This window comes from Hyperoodon ampullatus, assembly GCF_949752795.1.
Source record: "Hyperoodon ampullatus genome assembly, chromosome: 17".
In the NCBI taxonomy this organism is placed as follows: Eukaryota; Metazoa; Chordata; class Mammalia; order Artiodactyla; family Ziphiidae; genus Hyperoodon; species Hyperoodon ampullatus.
Genome location: NC_136930.1, coordinates 12,008,390 through 12,029,013, shown reverse-complemented (window position 1 = coordinate 12,029,013; position 20,624 = coordinate 12,008,390). Strand labels below are relative to the sequence as shown.

General features: G+C 41.3%; 2 protein-coding genes across 2 annotated transcripts in view; both read left to right on the top strand.

The window, feature by feature from the left end:
* The window catches only part of PPP1R42 (protein phosphatase 1 regulatory subunit 42), a gene marked incomplete at both ends in the record, with an annotated part of 37,959 nt that extends 34,972 nt beyond the window's left edge, over positions 1–2,987 (top strand). The window contains 3 exon segments of the mRNA XM_079722131.1: positions 2,556–2,601; positions 2,603–2,634; positions 2,813–2,987. Coding sequence (XP_079578257.1) covers positions 2,556–2,601; positions 2,603–2,634; positions 2,813–2,987 — 253 coding nt within the window.
* Positions 2,988–5,033: 2,046 nt separating this feature from the next.
* Positions 5,034–11,400, top strand: TCF24 (transcription factor 24; the record flags this gene model as incomplete). The annotated part of the gene is made up of 2 exons (XM_079722426.1): positions 5,034–5,423; positions 11,287–11,400. 2 exons carry the CDS (start codon positions 5,034–5,036, stop codon positions 11,398–11,400), a joined length of 504 nt encoding a protein of 167 aa, XP_079578552.1.
* Positions 11,401–20,624: the final 9,224 nt, after the last annotated feature.

Below are 20,624 nucleotides of genomic sequence, written 5' to 3'. Positions count from 1 at the left end.
GCTTAGTCTTCATTACCCAAACAAATTATAAAACACAGTAGGACCCTTTGAGATAAGAATACTATCAGCCCCATTTTATACATGGGGAAAATGAGTGTTGCAGAAGCCCAGTCAGAGGGGCCCAAAGTCACAGGATTGCCGTGAGGCAGAGGTGGGGCTTGTATCCGGGTCGTTGACTGCAAAGGCCAAGCTCTTAACTACACTGCAAGGGAGTCTCAAAAACACCCTAAAGTACAGGCAGATAAAGTAAGTAAGGGAAGCAGGTGAGAATGTGACTGAGGTAAACTGGAGAGCACACGTCCAGCTAAAGGCAACTGCAGCCTGCAGCTACTCGGCTCCAAAACGGTATAGCCAGGCAGACATGTTGAAGGTGAGAAATGAGACTAGCTAGCAAGCAAGACGTCTAGATTGTGAAATCATCTGATTTTTAAAATGTTTTAAATATTGGATCAAGTTTTTTTCTTTAAAAATGTCCATTAAAGTGAATAAAAAGGAAAAAAATCAAGTAAGGCTAGCAAGGATATGGAGCAACTGGAACTCTCACACACTACGGGTGGGAATGCAAAAAATACTTCAGCCAATTTGGAAAATAGTTTGACATATTCTTACAAAGTTAAACACACACCACATTCAGCAGTCCCACTCCTAGGTATTTCCCCAGGTGGAATGAAAACCTATAGTCACACAAAAATCTGAGCCCTAATGTTTTCAGTGGCTTCCTCATAATCACCAAAAATTGGAAACGACCCAAAGGTCTCTCGACTAGGGAATGGATAAACAAACTGTGGTACATCCATCCAATGGAATACTACTACTCAGCATTAAAAAGGAATGAACTAGCAATACATGACACAACATGGATAGACCTCAAAAGCATTATGCAAAGCAAAAGAAGCCAGACTTCAGGGAGATCAGCTCAGTACTTTGTGACCACCTAGAGGGGTGGGATAGGGAGGGTGGGAGGGAGACGCAGGGGGAGGGGATATGGGGATATATGTATACGTATAGCTGATTCACTATGCAACTAACACAACAGTATAAAGCAATTATACTCCAATAAAGATGTTTAAAAAAAATAAAATAAAGAAGACAGACTTAAAAGGCTACACACTGTATGATTCCATGACATTCTGGCAAAGGCAAAACTGTAGAGAGAAAATATCAGTAGTTGCTGAGGACCTGGGGTTGACTACAAAGGGTCAACACAAGGGAATTTTGGGGGGTGATGAAATGTTGCATATCTTTATTGTGGTAGTAGTTACATGACTGTTAGTGTTTATCAAAACTGCCGAACTATACACTCAAAAGAGTGAATTTAAGTCTGTAAATTATACCTTAATTAAACAATGAGGGAATGAAAGGTGAAAAAAAGCACCAACTCTATAAAACCCATTGATATAGATATATAACAAATCAATATATTTTCTTCACTGGTATGTGTGATTCTTTTACAATATAAAGATAAGATGCCAAACTATCTGACACATTTCGAAAAAAGATAAGTATGATTTTAAGACCTGCATCACGCTCAGTGAAATAAAATCTACGGCACTCTAAAACCAGATTAGACAAGAACTCCAAAGAAAGACATACTATAAAAATAGTATTTGGATTGTTCATAGGGAGTCAAGTTAAAGTATGCCCTTTATTGAGACAGCAGATACAAAAAATGTTTTGCAAATAATGAAAAACCCTACAAATAGTAAATAGAAGAGTATGGTGAAAAGCACAGGTGTTAGGGTCAATCTGCCTGGCTTGACTCCTGTCTCTGCCACTTCCTATCTATGTGACCTTGGACAAGTTACTTCAGCCCTCTGAGCTTTATTTTTCTCAGCTGTAAATGTAAAGTCCTCAAAGGGTTTTTGTAAAGACAGAATGAGAAAATAAAGCGCTTTTCGTAAAGCACTGAGCACTTAAGAAGTGCTAAATAAGGTACCTGTTACTAATTTATGTAATGTGGAAAATTTGAAGATTTTCATCTTCCATTTTGAATTTAATTGCAAATACTGGTTTCTTGCAGGCAGCAGGACTACTCTAGAGTCATCAGAGGGTTCAGAGAGGCTGCTTAGAGCGGCAGCACATAGGACAAGGCGGGTGGCCTGCAGTGGCTGGTCTTGTTCCGTCAGTCCTTTCTTTGGAACTTGACTGTTGGGCGACTCGGCAGGCAACTGGCCAGGCACCGTTAGCGGTGAAGTGCCTGCACCTGCACCCCACCTCCCGACGCAGCGGGAGACCCCAGCAGGCCAGGCTAGGGTGAGGTGTGTGGGGTGCCAGCGTGCCTACCCTGGTCGGCCCACCTTCCCCCCGGTATTCTTATGTCCACAGCTCTCCCAACTCATAGATTTTCCACATTCTTCCCTTCCTCGGGGGGAAAAAAATCTTTGTTTCTGCTTCCTTTCAAGCCTGAGAAGATGCACACAGTTTAGTGACTAATCCTGAGCCTTCACTATTGTTACGTGTCCTAGATGATATATGTTTGCTACCTGCTGCGGATAACTTTCATCTTTGAAATAATGTAAACGCCGTTTTGTTTTGTTTTTTCTCTGTCAATACAGGAATCTCTCTTTGAAGGAATCTGAAAGCTTGCTGACAAAACATGATGTATGTGAACCTCACCGTCTTCATAACTCAAAAGTAAAAGAAAACGTGTTTGTAAAAAACCAGAAAATTCAGCCTTACGCGATCTGAAACGTGTGACTCTTTACCTTTATCGCATTACCAGGCAACGTCATCCTTTGGGGTTTGTAGCTTTACGGCATCTCATGATATAAGAAGAACCTTTTGAGTTCTTGTTTGATTGGCTTCTTTACAGAATCCGAAACAGTGCTTTCCAACCGCTTTATTCCCCATTACGTACCATTTACAGGGGAAATAAAGGCGCGCTTTCTCCTTCCCCAAAAGGAAGTAATCCTTTTTTGAACCGATGGTATTTTGGTGTGCTGCTTTCTAAAGTGTCAATCGAACTACAGGTACGGAATGGGACTTGAGATGAAAACCTGAGGATTCTTTTGAGTCACTAGTATACTTAAAGTGTGTGGCATTCTGCACTCGAATACAGTAAGTGCCACCACTACTAGGCACTAGTCGGTGGCTCCAATTTTAAAATCCATGGTAAAGGATGACATTATGTCCGGTATACAAGAGCGCTTTCGTTGATGCTATTTTAGATTCGCTATTCCGTCTTGATCGCAGAGAAGGCGTTTTAACGTCCTGCCCTTCCCCTCGCAGGCGCTGTTTTCAAGGATGGACTGATCACGTCGCTGGGAAATACGGGGCGTCCGCTCCGACTTCACCTCTGAAGGCGATGGGTCCAAACGCGCGGAAGCCACAGAGGGTCGGGGGGCGTCCAGGGCCCAGGCTTCCTGGGCGGCTGGGAACAGGTCTCGCGGGGCAGCGCCCCCTTTTCTCAAGGAGGCCGGAGAGAGCCCCTCCCCGCACGGCCGCCGGCCCCGCTCCCCGGGGGGGCCGCGAGGGCTAAACACTTCAGGCGAGTTCCCCGCAGGGAAACTCCAAATCCGTCCAAATAGCGAAACAAAGCGGGGGCCCCTGGGGGACGAGTGAGGCGCCGGAACCTCGGGGAGAAGCGACCGCGACTGGGGGAACTTCCTAAGGTACCACAGACAGTGGGCGCGCTCGAGCTAAGGGCAGTTTATCTCTGGGCGGCTCAGTAAACTGGTCACGGAATCCCGAGGGTGGAAGCACTACGCTTTCAGCAGTTAGGGCAGCGGGAGACATTTACCTTGTGGTAGAGTGAAAGGTGAGCGCCTCGAGGCGGCACACTCCACAGTTCCTCACAGAAAGTTACGTCACGCTCAACAAAACGGCCGCGTTCCCGCCTCGGCTCGGCGCCGGCCTGGAAGGTGCCGGGGCTCAGACTGGGCCCGAGGCGGAAGGGCGGCGGCGAGGCGAGCTAGCTCGCGAGGCCGCGCTGGGGTCCTACAGCTCAGACCGCAGCTCTGGCGCAGTCGGCCGCCAACCCCGCGCGCTGGACGTGCGGCTCTCCGAGTCCCGCCCCGGGGAGAACCTGGACGCGGAGGGGCGGGGCCAAGAAGACGGCCCGCCCCCTCTGGCCCGGCCCCGCCCCGCCGGACGGGTGCATTAATGACTCTCCCGAGGCGGACGGGCTGCTCGGAGAGGACCGAGTCCCCTGCACGGCACCTCAGGTGCCTGCGGACGTCAGCGGGTCCTTCTGCGGTCATCCCACGCCGAGCTTGGCCAGCACGCACGCCTCGCCTCGCAGGAGCCCGCATAAAAGGCGCGTCCGGCCCAGGCTGGAAGCGGCCGTAGCCTTCGGCTGGACGAGGATGGAGTGACCGGCGCGGTCCTGGCCACGCAGACCCAGCTCGACGCTCCTCGCCTGCCCTCGCAGCGGAGCCGAACCTCGTACGGCAGCTCCAGGAAAGGTGAGGGCCCCGGTCCGACCCCCGCCGCGCTGCTGCTCCCGGGCTTGGAGGGGTAGCGGGTGCCTTAGTGCCGGGAGAGGCCACCGGTCCCCCGCTTCTCCGGCAGAAACTGCCCTGAGCTCCTGCCGTCGCCCCTGAGGTTCCCCGGGCCTCGGGAGCTAATGGTGCGAGGGCGGCCGGCGTGGGCACGGCTGGCCCTGGCGAGGCAGGGCTTCCCGCCGCGCTCCACGAATTGACCAGCTTCATCTTTACTGCTGGACAGGCGGGACAGCGTTCCAGAAGCGCGAACAAGTTCCGAACCGGAGCTGTGCTTCCGAAATCTTTTTCCCCGGTAGCGTAGCCCTTCCGATTAATTTGTCGGCGGAAAGTAGAGCCGGCACCGCGCCCCTCCTCAGCCTTCCAAGCAGCCCAGGAACACTCGGGCCCCACCACTCTCCCCAGACGCCGGGAGGCAAAAGCGCCCCAGTCAAAAGGTACTCAACTCTGAGATCGCCTGAAGCCATGTCGGACGGCCGGGGCCGGCGCGCAGGGGGAGCGGGAGGGCTGCGCCTCCCCGGGTTAAACTCGACCGGCGCCCCAGCCTCACCGCGCCTTCCGTCTTTGGCAGGGCGCGCGGCGCCGGAAGCCGCTATGGACAGCGGCGGCCCCGCAGGCAGCCACCTGATCGCCAGCAACGAGCCCGCGCCACCGGTAGCCGCCACCCGAGACTCGAGCCAGGGACGGACCGGACCGGGGCCGGCGGGCGCAGGCGGCGGCGCGCGCTCGGGGGGCGGGAGGCCGGCGGCTGCGAACGCGGCGCGGGAGCGCAGCCGCGTGCAGACTCTGCGGCACGCCTTCCTGGAGCTGCAGCGCACGCTGCCGTCGGTGCCGCCGGACACCAAGCTGTCCAAGCTGGACGTGCTGCTACTGGCCACCACCTACATCGCGCACCTCACTCGCAGCCTGCAGGACGACGCCGACGCACCGGCGGATCCCGGACTGGGCGCCCTGCGCGGGGATGGTTACCTACACCCTGTCAAGGTAGGCGGGCAGGGCGCACTGGGGAGCCGGGGCCGGGAGCATGGCACCTTGACCGCGGGGTCTGCCCCCGCCTGGGCAGATACCGCCCAGCTCTCACCCCTCCTTCAGGGTGAGGCGGGGAACAGATCAGGAGAGCGACCTTGGCCCGCGAAGGCACCCACAGCGAGGTCCCCACTGCACAAGGCTACTCCTTGACGATTTGCAGGTAGAGGGCTTAAACCCGGGCTGGCTTGGGTAGGGGAGTCTCACGCCCCTTATAGGATGCAACCTACAGGATTCCTTTCCTAGATGAGAAGTTTCTTGCGGGTGCCTGGCGGGGTGCTTGGTTGCACGTCCTGATAATTTTTAGTGTCCGAGTTACATTTATGAGCCTTTGAGGGTTTTAAATTTACATCATTGTTACCATTGTGGTGTTTATCAAATATTTGAAAAGTTTCAGGAATTAAACGGAGTGAAGGAAGTATCTGCCCCTAACTAATCCTAGGAAACTAATGTTGGAAATTTTTTGTAAAGCTGGTAAAAACAAAAGGAGACCATTCTGCGTCCCCACACAGTGAATGTTCAGTCCGTTTTAATGAAGGTTAACGATCATGGACTAGACAACCACCAAGAATGTTAGAAAAGCTATAATGAGTTTATGTGATTTTCATAATAAGTTGGCATGTATGTTGTGTTCTGATTAAATATTCAAGTAACATAATGTACAAAATTATCCAAGAGACTCCCTCTTGTATTTTTTTCATTACATATAGGTAGAGTGGTCAGGGTTTTTGTTTAATACGGTATATATGATTATGATTCATTACCTATATTACAGTATTTAGACTCTCATCATCCTTTTCTCCTAGATTTGATTGTTTTCAAATCTTACATTGATCAGGCATTCTGTTCAAAATGGATCACCTTCCCTATGTTTTCTAAAACTAAATATTCAAATTTTTGATTCCACCATTCTGAAGCATTTTCTCTCTCTCTCTCTCTCTCTCTCTCTCTCTCTCTCTCTCTCTCTCTCTCTCACACACACACACACACACACACACAAAATTAGGACTTTGCCTTAAGTATATCAATGTTCAATAAATTATTGAATAATCATTATCGAATTGAGGGTAAAGTACATCCTCTAATATTAACTGAACTTAAAATTCTGTGGTAAGGTTTAATAAAATTTACTTTGCACATTTAATCAACATGATGATAGACTCAAACTAGTTCAAATATTAAGTATAAAAATTTGAAATATCATTTATTCATAATTATGATAGACTATTCCATTCCATGCATGTGTTGTATAACCTCAGCTGGAAAGTTATTCATTATTAATTAAGGGGTTTTGTATTACTATTGATATTAGATGCTACTAATCTGTTAATATTAGATTGATATTAGGTACATTAGATTGCTATTCAAATATATCATTAATATTAGATTTCTTTTGACTTGACATTATACTCTAAGGAAGTTTATTTTAACATTAAGTAGGCTTTAATACAAAAGACATCTGTTAAATGCCTCTTTGTGGGAGAGAGAAATCAGATGAGAAATCCAGTTGCTTTTCGCCTTAGTTTCTTGCAGTGCTTTTTTGAATGAGTAATGTTAAAACCATAATTTTCATGTAACAATAAGCTTAACAAGAGTTTTTTTGCCCTGACTCCCGTACCAAATGTTTTTGTAGTCATATAACTCTTTAAAGAAAAATTAAATCTCATTTGTCCTCTGAATCAATTATTTTTATTTTAAAAGACAATCTAGGGATAATGAAAGAAAGCCAAAGGTTACCTCTTAAAAATGAAATTGATGATGGTTGAACAAGTGACTAGTCTATTTTAAAATCATTTACTGAGTGCCTGCTTTGTGCAAAGCACTGTTAGGAGAGTGAATGCAATTAAGGGTAAGACTCGATTCCTGCCCTAAATGAGCATATAATAGAGACAAAGACAGAAATATAAATAACAGTATTATAAGAGAGAATGTAGTATGGGCCATAAGAGAGGCTATAACCATATGCAGTGGAGGTGCAGAGGAAAGAGATTTTACATACAGAATTGAAACTGCCTGTAACACATTATTTTACAGAGACTACCAAAATGCTTAAATATTAAGTCTATCATTGATTAACCTAAGGCCAAAGAAATAAAGATATTCTGATTATTTGTACTTTTTGGTTTACTTAGTTAAAGAGTGTTCCAAAATGACTTTTTCTGCCTTACAACGTAAGGGGGTCTTTACTTTGATCAAAGATCCATTAACAAGTATTTCAAGGCCATAATTTTGAATCATCAGTTCTTATTATCAGTATTGGGATTTAGCACTGTTAGCATTGTTGGGAATTTACATTATGAGTACCTCAAATGAAACTGGAAGGTTTAAGAGACTGGAATCCCAGGGCATAGCCTAAAACAGCAGTTTTTATCCCTTTGGGACGTGAGCAGTTCTGATCAGCACCAGTGTCTGAAAGGGCAGTGCTTCTCCAAGGGAACAGGGGTATATTTCAGATACTTACATTGAAAGAAAAGCACAGATGGCTTTATTAATTGCATTACCCCTGGAGAATCATTGTTGATAATACAGATAAACAATAATTTCAAAAAATAAATACAAAGTTTTGTTATTTTGGAGTCATTTAACTCCAAAAACCAGGAATATATTTTTAGTCTTAAGTTTCAGGTTCAGTTCTGGTTAATTGTATGAGTTTGCTAGATTGTTCTAAGCTAATGAAACTACATAATTTTAAGTATGACTTATTAGGTAAAGTAGAGGTCAGGATTGTGTTAATCTACACAATGCTAAAACAGACCATTGAGAAGTGAAATGTAAATCAGTCAGCTGGCTTTTTTGGCATGAGGCTGACATGCAACCTAACCAATATTGTATTTATATTTTTATTTCTGACTCTTAAAACTATTTATGTGTCTACATTAAATTCATTTGAATAAAATCATTTGAAGACTTTCTGAAAATCCAGGGACACAAAGTTATTAAAAAGGGACGTTTTATTAAGTCCATGAAAAATCAGGCAAAAATCCACATATACACTTTTAGGTTTGCTTCATAAATTACTTACATACTAGCAAGGCTGTAAAGAACAGATGCTTTCACTTGTCTCCACTCTTGGTTGCATGATTTAGAGTGATTCTCAATACAGTGGAACCCAGGTAACACAGAGAACTAACAGGGAGCATTCAGTAGTATTTTTATTTTATTTATACTTAGATGTGTTTAAGTCACATTCTCAAATTATTATTATCTACATTTTCAAATGTAGAATCCTCACATTACATTTGAGGTTTGAGCATGAGATTTTTATGCTCACGAAAATGTGGCAGGAGTGTAAAAGATTGAAAAGCACTGGTTTATAATATGCCTAAAATTCTGCACTTGAAATTGATGACCTATGCCCTACACTATTTGCTACATGTGAATATTAGTCGGCTCAGGCTGCAATAACAAAATACCATAGACTAGGTGGATTAAAAAACAGAAATTTGTTTTCTCACAGTTCTGGAGGCTGGAAAGTCCAAGATTAAGGTGCTGGCCAGTTCACTTCCTAGTGAGAGCTCTCTTCCTGTCTTGCAGCTGGTCGACTTAACTCTCTCTCAAAGAAGGGGAGTTCTCCCCCTTCTTAAAAGGCCACTAACCCTATCATGAGGGACCCACCCTCATGACCTCATCTAACCAAAATTACCTCCCCAAATATCATCACGTTGGGCGTTAGAGCGTCAACAAATGAATTTGGGGGAACACAAACATTCAATCCATAATACCATGACACTGGATTTTTCAGTATAATGCAGGCCTTAAATCTGATCTAACAATGCCAAATCCAAACATATCAAAAAATCCCAGGCTAGTTTCTAAAACACTTAATGTTACCAACTGGTAGCAGGGATCCCAAGAATAGGATCAACATGATATACCCAGAAAGTACAAGAATTCACAGCTATGGTTTAAAAAAACAAAACCTGAAATGGATTTGCAAAAATAAGTAACACAGCGTCAGTCTTATTACTGTATCGAACATAAAATACAAGTTTGTTTATAGGAAGATTATATAAGAATGGACCATTTAAATTCCAGGTAACACAGATGTTATATTTAATCTGTGCTAAAGTGTAGATTCCCAGCAGAATAAGCTGAATTTTTGACTCTTAAATTCACTTATCCCATCTGGAGAAATAAAAATCACATGCCTACTTATTATTCCTGTGGCTACATTTTACATCTGGAATCCCAGTTTAGGTGACAGTAACTGTATTCGGAAGTATAAGGAAGGCTTATATTATTCCAGATAAGAACTGACTCTACCTTATGCTTCTCCAAAGAGGTCCATTCTGATTTAAGTGGCCTGGAGTGTGACTTGGCCATCAGTATTTTTTAAAGCTCCCGTGTGATTCTAATATGCAACTTGTGTTGAAAACCCAAAGCTCTTACGGACTTTGGATTGTTAATAATTGTACCTCTGTTTGAGCACCGTGGATCATTTGCGAGGCATTTAAGAACATTTCATGGTGCTGTGTAACCAGCAGTCTGCCCATGAATGTTTGCTGGTGAAAATAGCCTGCTGCTCACAGCAGCATTTACTCTCTGGAGAGTGTGGAACCCCACTGCTGACCTTTAAGAGTTGTACTCTTTTAGTCTAAGGACTTATCTTTGTATTAAAAAAAAAAAGCACTATTTCTCTGATTAGTATTCCAAGGACCTTAGAACCAAAATTATATGACCCTCCCCTCTTAGAAAAAAAAAAGTCCATCCTGAAAGTACTACCTATGTAGTATATTTTTTCATCATCATGCCTGTTTGGAAATTAATTGTATTGTTTGAGAGGCTGTCCGTTTTAAAGGTAAATTTAGAAAAGACACAATCAGAATACAAATGCGATGATTACTGAAATGTTAGAGCTGTGTGATGCCAGTACGAGCAGACATTTAACCTGGATGTTCTAGCTATATAACACCAAACATTCTAATATGTGCAACTTCAAGATATTGCTTTTAGCTAGATAAAATGTTTAGATAGTCGAATTAGTCACTTTTCATTGTAGTCCTTTGACAAATGTAGATGCATAATACTTAACACATGTAACTTTTTTTTTTAGTATTTTTTAAATTTTTTATTTATTTTTTGCTGCGTTGGGTCTTTGTTGCTGCGCGCGGGTTTTCTCTAGTTGCGGCACTCAGGGGCTACCCTTCGTTGCGGTGCACAGGCTTCTCATTGTGGTGGCTTCTCTTGTTGTGGAGCACGGGCTCTAGGCGCGCAAGCTTCAGTAGTTGTGGCACACGGGCTCAGTAGCTGTGGCTTGCGGGCTCTAGAGCGCAGATTCAGTAGTTGTGGCGCATGGGCTTAGTTGCTCCGTGGCATGTTGGATCTTCCTGGACCAGGGATGAACCCGTGTCCCCTGCATTGGCAGGTGGATTCTTAACCACTGCGCCACCAGGGAAGTCCTACATATAACTTTTTAAAATATTTTTAAAGCCAGGGATCTTGGTTTAGGCTTAATTTTGTTTTAGGTTTAGTTTAACATTAAAATATTGTGGGTATATTTTCCTACATTTAAATATATTCATTCTCCATGATTTTTTGCAGTTCTGGTCCACATGCACATGTATTATTTCATATAATTATAATCAAAGTCTGGGTATGTTTTTACTTTTATTATTAGCACTAATAATTTTATTATTAGTATTATTTACTTTTATTATTAACATTTTTTCGTGTCATCACTTAGACTTCATAATTACCATTGTTACTAGCTACATGGTATTGCATTTGCATTGAGGTATTTGGAATTTTTAATATTACTATTACACACTATATCTGTCACAGATACTAACTTTTGGATTCTTGTTTAAATATTCTTTTTCAGAAATGGCCCATGCGATCAAGATTGTACATTGGTGCTACTGGTCAGTTTCTGAAGCATTCTGTCTCTGGAGAAAAAATAAATCATGACAATATTCCAACAGACTCACAGCCTTAGGCTCTCCCCTGAGGGGGGCTGGTAGAAAGTGATGTCGTTGTTTTTAAATGATATGAAATAATTCTATATTTATTACATCAGACCTAACAAACATCATTTCTGAAAGTTTACATGTGAATCCATAGTTGGATGTTCAGATTTATCTAATCTAAATAAATGTGGAATGAAATAATCAGTCTGGTAAATAATGTAATAATAATAATGTAAAACACACAGCTCATCTATTCAGTGTGAGAGAGTCACTACTATATAGTGCAGGAGAAACTAATGGAAAAAAAGAAAGAGACATAGGAAAGCAAAGAATTGTGTATATATCCAAAGAATACACACATTTTCTGTAGTATATCTGTTACAAACTGAAAAGCTAATATCTATGTATACAATCTTCCTGGTTTAAAAAAAATAAAAGCTGGGTTTGTAAAACACCAGTATTTCATTTTTGTGAAAACCAGTTTGTGCTTAATATTGGTCTAAGAAGCCGTTCCACTTGGAAGGTCTGAGATCATTTATTCAGTTTTAGCTGAATATGTGTGAAAAGACTGTTGAAGTAATATGACAATGCAGCAACTTCTATAACTATTTTTCCCTCTTAGAAAACGTGTTTGGAGTATTAGAAATGGTTTGCTTCCTAGGACAGGGCTTGGCCACCTTCCTAGAGTATTATTAAATATCTTATTATGTTTCCAAATTGTGGAAGGCATTGGGAAACCCTGTAGCCCTGTGTGAACAGCAGACGGGTGTCACTGGGCAGCAGGGTTTGTCACCCTCCCCCCTGGTCACTCCACATCCACCCCACTCTCTTTCAGGTCCTGGACTAGGTACACAGGTGCAGCTGTAGCCCTGTAGACAGAGTGGCACTGTCAGGGGCCTCCAGCGAACCCCCGTGACCTTCACAGTCACAGCTTTGGCCAGGTCCCTTCTCCCCTTGTCAGTTGCTGTTCACAGTCTACCTACTTGGCCCTTATGAAATGGGAGAAATCCTGTCTGATTTGGGAATTCTGGTGCTGATCTGCACCTTGAGGGGTCTGAGGACACAGAGTGACCATCCTGTGATACAGGATGCCCTGATGTGGACCTACAAGCAAGGAAAGCCCTCTGCTATGGGACTCTCCCACTGCCCTGCACATGAAGTGCCCAGGGAGCAGCTGTTCTGCCTGACTGAACCAGTGCTTTCAGTTTCGCCAGGAGCCTTGGGGTCCTAGCTATGAAGTGGAGACATTTGTCAGGAAACACACTGAATATCAGAACAACAGGGTGCAACAGAGACATCTGGAAAAAAAAAATCATCCGTCTCTTTTGTCATGTCTTTGCTGATTTAGATTCCCTTTTATCTCCCTTTCTTGTTTTCCTCCTCACTCTTTACTAGTCCACTGTCCAGGTGTAAAGTTCATTCATTTCTCGATAACCCACAGTTTTAAAGTTGCTGGGTTTCATCCAAGATTATTAAATAGAAATGTGTATGAATGGACTTGGTTGAATTAAGATAGCAGCTGAACCACCATTTCATTTTCTCCTCCACTTAACTCCAGCTTTTGGCAGTGAAATGAAGTAAAAGACTATTTGAAGGCAAAAACTATCATTCAGTTGATTCAAGGATGATCATGTTTTGACTCATGTCTTATAGTTAGTTTGTAATTTTTATTATTTTAATGTGAATATACTCCTTGTAATGTGACCAAAGCATGTCTTTAAAAGAAAAGCCATACAATGAAAGCTGTCTACATATTAATATGTAGCAAAAATGTTTGTATATTTAAATATTTGTGAGTATATTTACCTACTCATGTACCATTGGAAGGAATAAAAAGTAAAATGAGATGGATTCAGCCATTCACTATCATAAATTATTGGAATAAAAAGTGCTAAGAATAACCTTTTATCTTAAGGTATGAAATCAGAACTTCTTTAAAGTTACCTGGAACTGAACTGTAAACACTAAATGTGATAGCAAGAATTTCAGAAAAAAATGGTTTTATTGCTAATAATCTATTTGGTTATAGTTGTTAAAGCATTTAACTGGGGAAAAATTATGACTATTGTTGAATTATCAGACTTTTCTAAATCCTCCTGTTAAATCATTAGTCATTGTCTTAAACAGTATTATTTTTTATTTCTTCTTGTCCAGTTACAAATGTTTTAATGCCAAAGAACTATATTTCTGTCATAGGTTTTCATAACATTTTATTAAATTGCTAAATATGCTAACAGCTTTTGGTAGGTTGGGAAATCTGAGGTGAAATTGCATATTTTCACCCAAAGTTTCCAAGGAGCATGCTGTTTTAATTAATGGTGCATGGTCAAGATAAAGGATGAGATAAAATAAAGCACTAATTTGAAAAGTAATTTAGTATGCTAAATTTATATCTGTCTCTATGGTCATTTAACAAATAATGAAGGTACACTTGAAAATCTTTCTAGAAGATAGATACCTACTTGGTATTAGCTTCTTCACCATACTGTCCTTAGTGGAGTATATATAATAGGGCGGGGAGGGGGGTATATTTGGATCACAGTATTATCCCATAATCTGCAAGGGAAGTTCTCACTTAAATTTCTGTCAGTTCATTCACCTCTCTCAGTAATAGTCACACACAAAAAAACATTTACAATTCCTCTATAGTGATAATTTGGGGGGATAAGGAAATACCTTTTTAGAAGCAGAACTAGTTCCAACAGACTTTAAAATATTGTTTCTTTTCCTGGTTGTAAAAATACTTGTAGTGCAGTTTATTGTATGCAGTTATATATCAGTAAAGCTACATTAAAAAACTCAAAAATAGAACTACCATATGACCCAGCAATCCCACTACTGGGCATATACCCTGAGAAAACCATAATTCAAAAAGAGTCACGTACCACAATATTCATTGCAGCACTATTTACAATAGCCAGGACATGGAAGTGACCTAAATGTCCATCAACAGATGAATGGATAAAGAAAATGTGGCACATATACACAATGGAATATTACTCAGCCATAAAAAGGAACAAAATTGAGTCATTTGTAGTGAGGTGGATGGACCTAGAATCTGTCATACAGAGTGAAGTAAGTCAGAAAGAGAAAAACAAATACTGTATGCTAATGCATATATATGGGATTTTAAGAAACAGTACTGATGAACCTAGTGGCAGGGCAGGAACAGAGACGCAGATGTAGAGACCGGACTTGAGGGCACGGATGGAGGGGACAGAGAAGCTGGGACGAAGTGAGAGAGTGGCATGGACATGTACACACCACCAAATGTAAAATGGATGGCTAGTGGGAAGCTGCTGCATTGCACAGGGAAATCAGCTGGGTGCTTTGTGACCACCTAGAGGGGTGGGATAGGGAGGGTGGGAGGGAGACACAAGAGGGAGGGGATATGGGGGTATATGTGTACATATGGCTGATTCACTTTGTTATACAGCAGAAACTAACACAACATTGTGAAGCATTTATACTCCAATAAAGATGTGAAATAAATAAATAAATAAAAATGGGAAAAAAAGTATATACGTATCTCTTTTAAAAAACAAACTTGGGCTTCCCTGGTGGCGCAGTGGTTGAGAGTTCGCCTGCTGATGCAGGGGACACGGGTTCGTGCCCTGGTCCGGGAGGATCCCGCATGCCGCGGAGCGGCTGGGCCCGTGAGCCATGGCCGCTGAGCCTGCGCGTCCGGAGCCTGTGCTCCGCAACGGGAGAGGCCACAACAGTGAGAGGCCCGCGTACCGCAAAAAAAAAAAAACAAAAAAAACAAAACCAATAACAAAAAGAAATGAAGTGGAAAGTAAAAGTCCCACAGTGGAGGTGGGTGTTTGGGATAGAGCAAAGGTGAGGATATCTGTTTCACACGTTACTTGGTGATAAAAAAAATACTGGTTTTACATTTTGATAAGGGTTTTTTGACCCAACTACTTCAATCTGCAGAGTTACAGATATCCTAAACAGTAATTTTCTTATCCATTCATGGAGATTTTATTTAAACTTAGAAGAAGCTGTACGAAATAAATAAATAAATAAATGCTGATTGTCCTCGCTGAAATACACAGTATTTTAGTTGAAATTGCTTTTTAGGCTAAATTATTCAGTAATTTATCCTTCTTTCAAAAGACCTCATTTTATATTCACAAAAGCAACTAACCAGTTATTATCAAAGAGAAATTATTCAAGCTCTAGTAAGATCTCTTTTTTGGTTTGGTTTGTTTGTTCGTTTAGGGGGGATGGGGAGAGGTATAGAGTTAATTCTATATATATTCTCCAGCAGTATTTAATCTTCTTCTTTAGTCCTCGGTGTGTCAATAGTGCCATTCTGAGGAAATAATCCAATACAGACAAAACATCTCCACCGTGGCCAACATAATTCCCTTAGAAATCAACACATGAATTGTATTTGGCATCTTTTAAGACAAATTGCTTCCTGGCTTTATATAAAATTGTATTCTTAGCTGGCAGGGAGAAGAAATGATAAGTCAAACAGATTGCTTCTGATCTAAATTCATGTATTAGATACCTTATTTTGAGAGAGGGGTTTAATCTAAATGCTCTTTCCCAACTCTGTACAGCTTATTGCAAATTATATCAATCATGTAATTTATTTGAAAACCTATGAACTTCAACTCTTCCAGAACTGGCAGTTCTGTCTTAATCTGATGACAAACTCTTTTCTTTTTAATCATTGATGCATGATGTGATATCTACAGTTTCCCAGATGACTTACCACTAGTAGTGTACTATTGCTGTCTTTCTCCATGGTACACACTTTTGATTTTTTAGTTTTGTTTTTCTTGTTATTGTAACCAAAAATATACAAAAGCTAAGATTCCAAATGTTTGAAAGGAGCACTAGGGGAATAGTATAACATTGTATATCTCAAAGAAAATTAATATGTACTTTTATTTTGTTACATACTGGTAGCTCGTGGTCTTATACATGACTGTTTTACTGAAAAAAATAAATGCCCCTTAAATCCTATAGATTTGCTTCCTATAAACTTTGAGTACAGCACAGATGGTACTGCAGCACAGTTGGGAATGAGGGACATTAAATATTCTTGCCCGACTACATAAACCCGGGAAAGGCTTCCCTTCCTATGTTTACACAAGTCTTAGTTTCAACTCATAAGAGAAACCAGCTCAGTGAAATATACCTCAATCACTCAAACTCTTTCATTATAAATTATACCATAGCATTTAGCTGTCAGAAGCTTTTAAATTATAAACTGAAGAATAATCTTAACTATTAGGCTTAAAGATTATGTCAATAGTCATTTCCTGTGCACATGAATGTTACTGAAGAAACACGCATTCCTGCCCTCTCAGGACCAAGAACTATGTCCATGGGGAGGTCTGGGGATGGACTTAAATCACTTGTCTCTGTTTTTATGGCCATTGAAAACTGGGGGCCATTTAAAACAATGTGAGGTCTAAATAAGAACTGATTTTAAAACTTATTTTCAAATAAGTTCTGAAATCACTCAATTAAAAAACTTCAAATGTGTGCTATTATAAGTCATCTTAATCCTTTACATAGATGGGTATATCATGTGGGTCAATTTTTTAAAATTAAGTTATATAATTTTTAAAGGCCCATGCAAGACTGTCTCTACTCTGTGTGTAGCACATCTGCACCTCTTGCTGACTGTAAGCCCCTAGACCAGAGTCCTCTTGATATGTGGGCAATAAACAAGTGAAAAAAAGTGGGGTGCAATGGCAGAGACAGGAGAGTCAAGGGAGGGAAGAAAGGTGGGAAGCAGGAAGCTACTTCCATATCCTCCTTTCAGAAAGAGGAGGCCTGTTCCACCTGTGTCCCATCAGGCTACAAGTGTGATGTTCTGGGACATACAGGAGAGACTGCCTTGGAAAAGAGACCTGACTTCAGGCCAAGACCAGTCGCTCACTGTGATAAGCACTAGGCTTAGTGTTTGCCCTCAATAAACTTCCCTCGCCTTATCTCTTTCTTCCCCTAGGCTCACAAAGTTGATGTGAAATAATAGCTAAGAAAATACATGTCAGCAGCTCAAAGCAAGACAGCTTTGTCTTCTCTGGCTGGGTAGATGTTAGAAGAAGGTTAAAGATGGCAAGGTGAAACGTGACACAAAAACACAAGAAGCCATAAAGGAAAAGCTGGGTAATTTTGACTATAATAAAATAAATTCATAAAACAAAAGAAAAAACCATAAACAAGGTGAAAAGACAAAAACAAACAAACAAAATTTAAAAACCTAGAGAAAAAAGTCACAACAGATGACAGTCACAGTAGTAATTTCCTTTATATAAAAGCAGCTCTCAGAATTTAAAAAGACCAGCAACTCAGTAGAAAATTCCACAAATGATATGAGTAAGCAGTTCATAAAAAGAAATCAGGGCTTCCCTGGTGGCGCAGTGGTTGAGAGTCCGCCTGCCGATGCAGGGGACACGGGTTCGTGTCCCTGTCCAGGAAGACCCCACATGCCGCGGAGCGGCTGGGCCCGTGAGCCATGGCCGCTGAGCCTGCGAGTCCGGAGTCTGTGCTCCGCAACGGGAGAGGCCACAACAGTGAGAGGCCCGTGTACCGCAAAAAAAAAAAAAAAAGAAAAAAAAGAAATCAAACAGCTAATATCTTTATGAAAAGACACACAACTCACCCATGATAAGATATATAAATTTAAAAAGCAATGAAATAACATATTTCACCTATCAGAATGATACAAACTGTCCAGTTATAAATAAGTCCTGGGGATGTAATAGAGAGCATGGTAAATATAGTTAACAAGACTGTACTGTGTTTTTGAAAGTTGCTAAGAGAGTAGATCTTAAAAGTTCTCATCGCAAGAAACAATATATAACTATGTGAGGTGATGGATGTTAACTAAACTTGTAGGAATCATCTTGATATACATCAAATCATTATGTTGCACCCCTTAAACTTATACAGTGTTATATGCCAATTATATCTCAATAAAACTGGGGAGGAAATGGGTAAGTGATGATGACTTATTTTTCTGGCATACTAGAGTTAACCATAATGCTTCAGCATGTATGTTTTTAATGAAACTTAATCTTTGTAATTTTTAATCCTCCTGCCTTTTTTTCCCTTTAATATTAAATGGAGAAATGTGAAATAAAAGAATGACACAAAGGTAAAATACCCGTTTTTGGTGAGGGTGGGGAAATGAGGATTATAGCACTGTTGGAGTATACAAGCTTTTTAAATACAAGTTTGCAGTATCTCTCAATATTTTATGCGTACACCTTCTGACTTAGCAATTCCACATTGAAGAATTTCACTAATAATATACGTACATTTACAAAAGTCTGTGAGAATAATTATTGCAGGTATTCATCACCTTTCACCCACACTCTGTAAACTTAGAAGTTTTCCCTGCCTTCTGTATTGGCTGCACCCAAGTAACCTATCAAAAATGCAAACCTGAAGATGTAATGTATTTACTTGTGCAAAACCATTCAATGGTTCCCCATCATGTAAGAGCAGGTTTAAACCCTTAACTTGGCTTATGAAACCCCTACCTATATCACTGCCCACTGTTCTCCACCACTACCTATTTTATACTTTAAGTTGTAGTAACACACACACACACACACACACACACACACACACACACACAGAGCTACTTCATGCTTCAGTGCTTTTGTTCATCAATCATCAGTTGGTCCACAAATATTTTCTTAATACTATGGCAGTCATTGTTCATTGCTTACTATATCAGTTAGGAATTGCATTCAGCTGCTAACAAGAAAGACCAAACCATACTGGCTTAAATAAATTAGGACTTTATTCTCTTATGTAAAAAAAATCCACAAGTAGGCAGACCAGGGCTGGTAAGATGGCTTCGTAAAGATATCAGGGGCTAAGGCTGCTACTTACTTCTCCTTTGCCAGAAGTGGGTCACAAGGTCACCCTCAGTTATAAGGAAGGAATATCAGTCTGGGTTTGGTGGCGGTATCTGCTCTAGGTAGTTTAAAAGGAAAGGGGTGTCTTACAAGGTATTAGTGACTTACAGAATCATTGGGATGAAACAAACTCAGGCTGGATTTACAGGAACAATTTCCTAAGTCATTCCATGCAACTGGGCTGCCAAAGCAGTTAATTTTCTGCCATGACCTGGACTCTGCCAGCCCAGTGGAAGCTGCCCCTGCAGTGACTGACTCCAGAAACATGCAGCCTTTGCTGCATAAATGCCAGCACAACGGATGCCTCGCAGCCTGCTTTTCTCCTCTCATAACTCAAGTTAGAATTCAGGTTTTGCACAGATGCATTTGATTGGCAGGACCTAATTCACATCCATAATCCAAGCTGCAAAAGAGTTTTGGAATACTATATAATACTTAGCTTTTCATCCTCTGATGTACAGAAATGCAGATAAAAGGAGGCTGGAATAAGTACTGAGTGAGCCAGTTCTCAGCATCTACCACAGGAGGCAGGGGAAGCAGGCAAACAGATTGAAATAATAGGCTGAGCCCAAGGACTGGGCACGTAACACAAACAAAATCAGGGTTCCATTATCAGGGAAGAAGGCTGGCAATGGCTACGGGATGGCAATAAGGGTACCCGACACAGTCTTAAGAAATCAAGGCAGGCTTCCTGAGAAGGCAAAGAGGGACAAGAAGAGCAGTCTAGGCATAGGAAAAACCAGGTGAGAAGAACATGCTGCTTTGAAAGAAAGTGCCTGGGGAAGAAGGATGGATACTTCACATATATTATCTCATTTAATCCTCACAACAATCCTAGGAATAAGTTATATTATTCCCAATTTTCAAATCAAGGAGGACCTTGAAAGGTACATTAAAGGATCTGGATTTAAGGGTAGCCAGAAATCTTGCATAGAAATGCAGAGGTATTGGGTACCAAGGAGCTATTCCTAAGCAGAGAGAAGAGTACAGAGTTCCAAACAACATAAAACACCATAACTATAACTAAAAAATAAAACAGACTGAGAAAAGTTATTTGCAATGCATGTAACTGTTAACTGACAAAAGATTAGTATCCAGAATATAGAAAGAAATCCCATAAATCAATTTTTTAAATTACAGATACTTCAATAAAAAATCGGGCAAAGCTCTGAAGGCTATGATTTACAGAAGAGAAAACCCAAATGATTAAAAACGTGAAAAAAAATTTAAGCGAAACATTCATAAAGTTATCTTTTCAACCTTATAGCAAATGCAAATTAAAATAACAGTAAATATCATTTGATATTTATCATATTGACAAAAATGTTAAATTCTGAAAAGAGCAAGTTTTGACA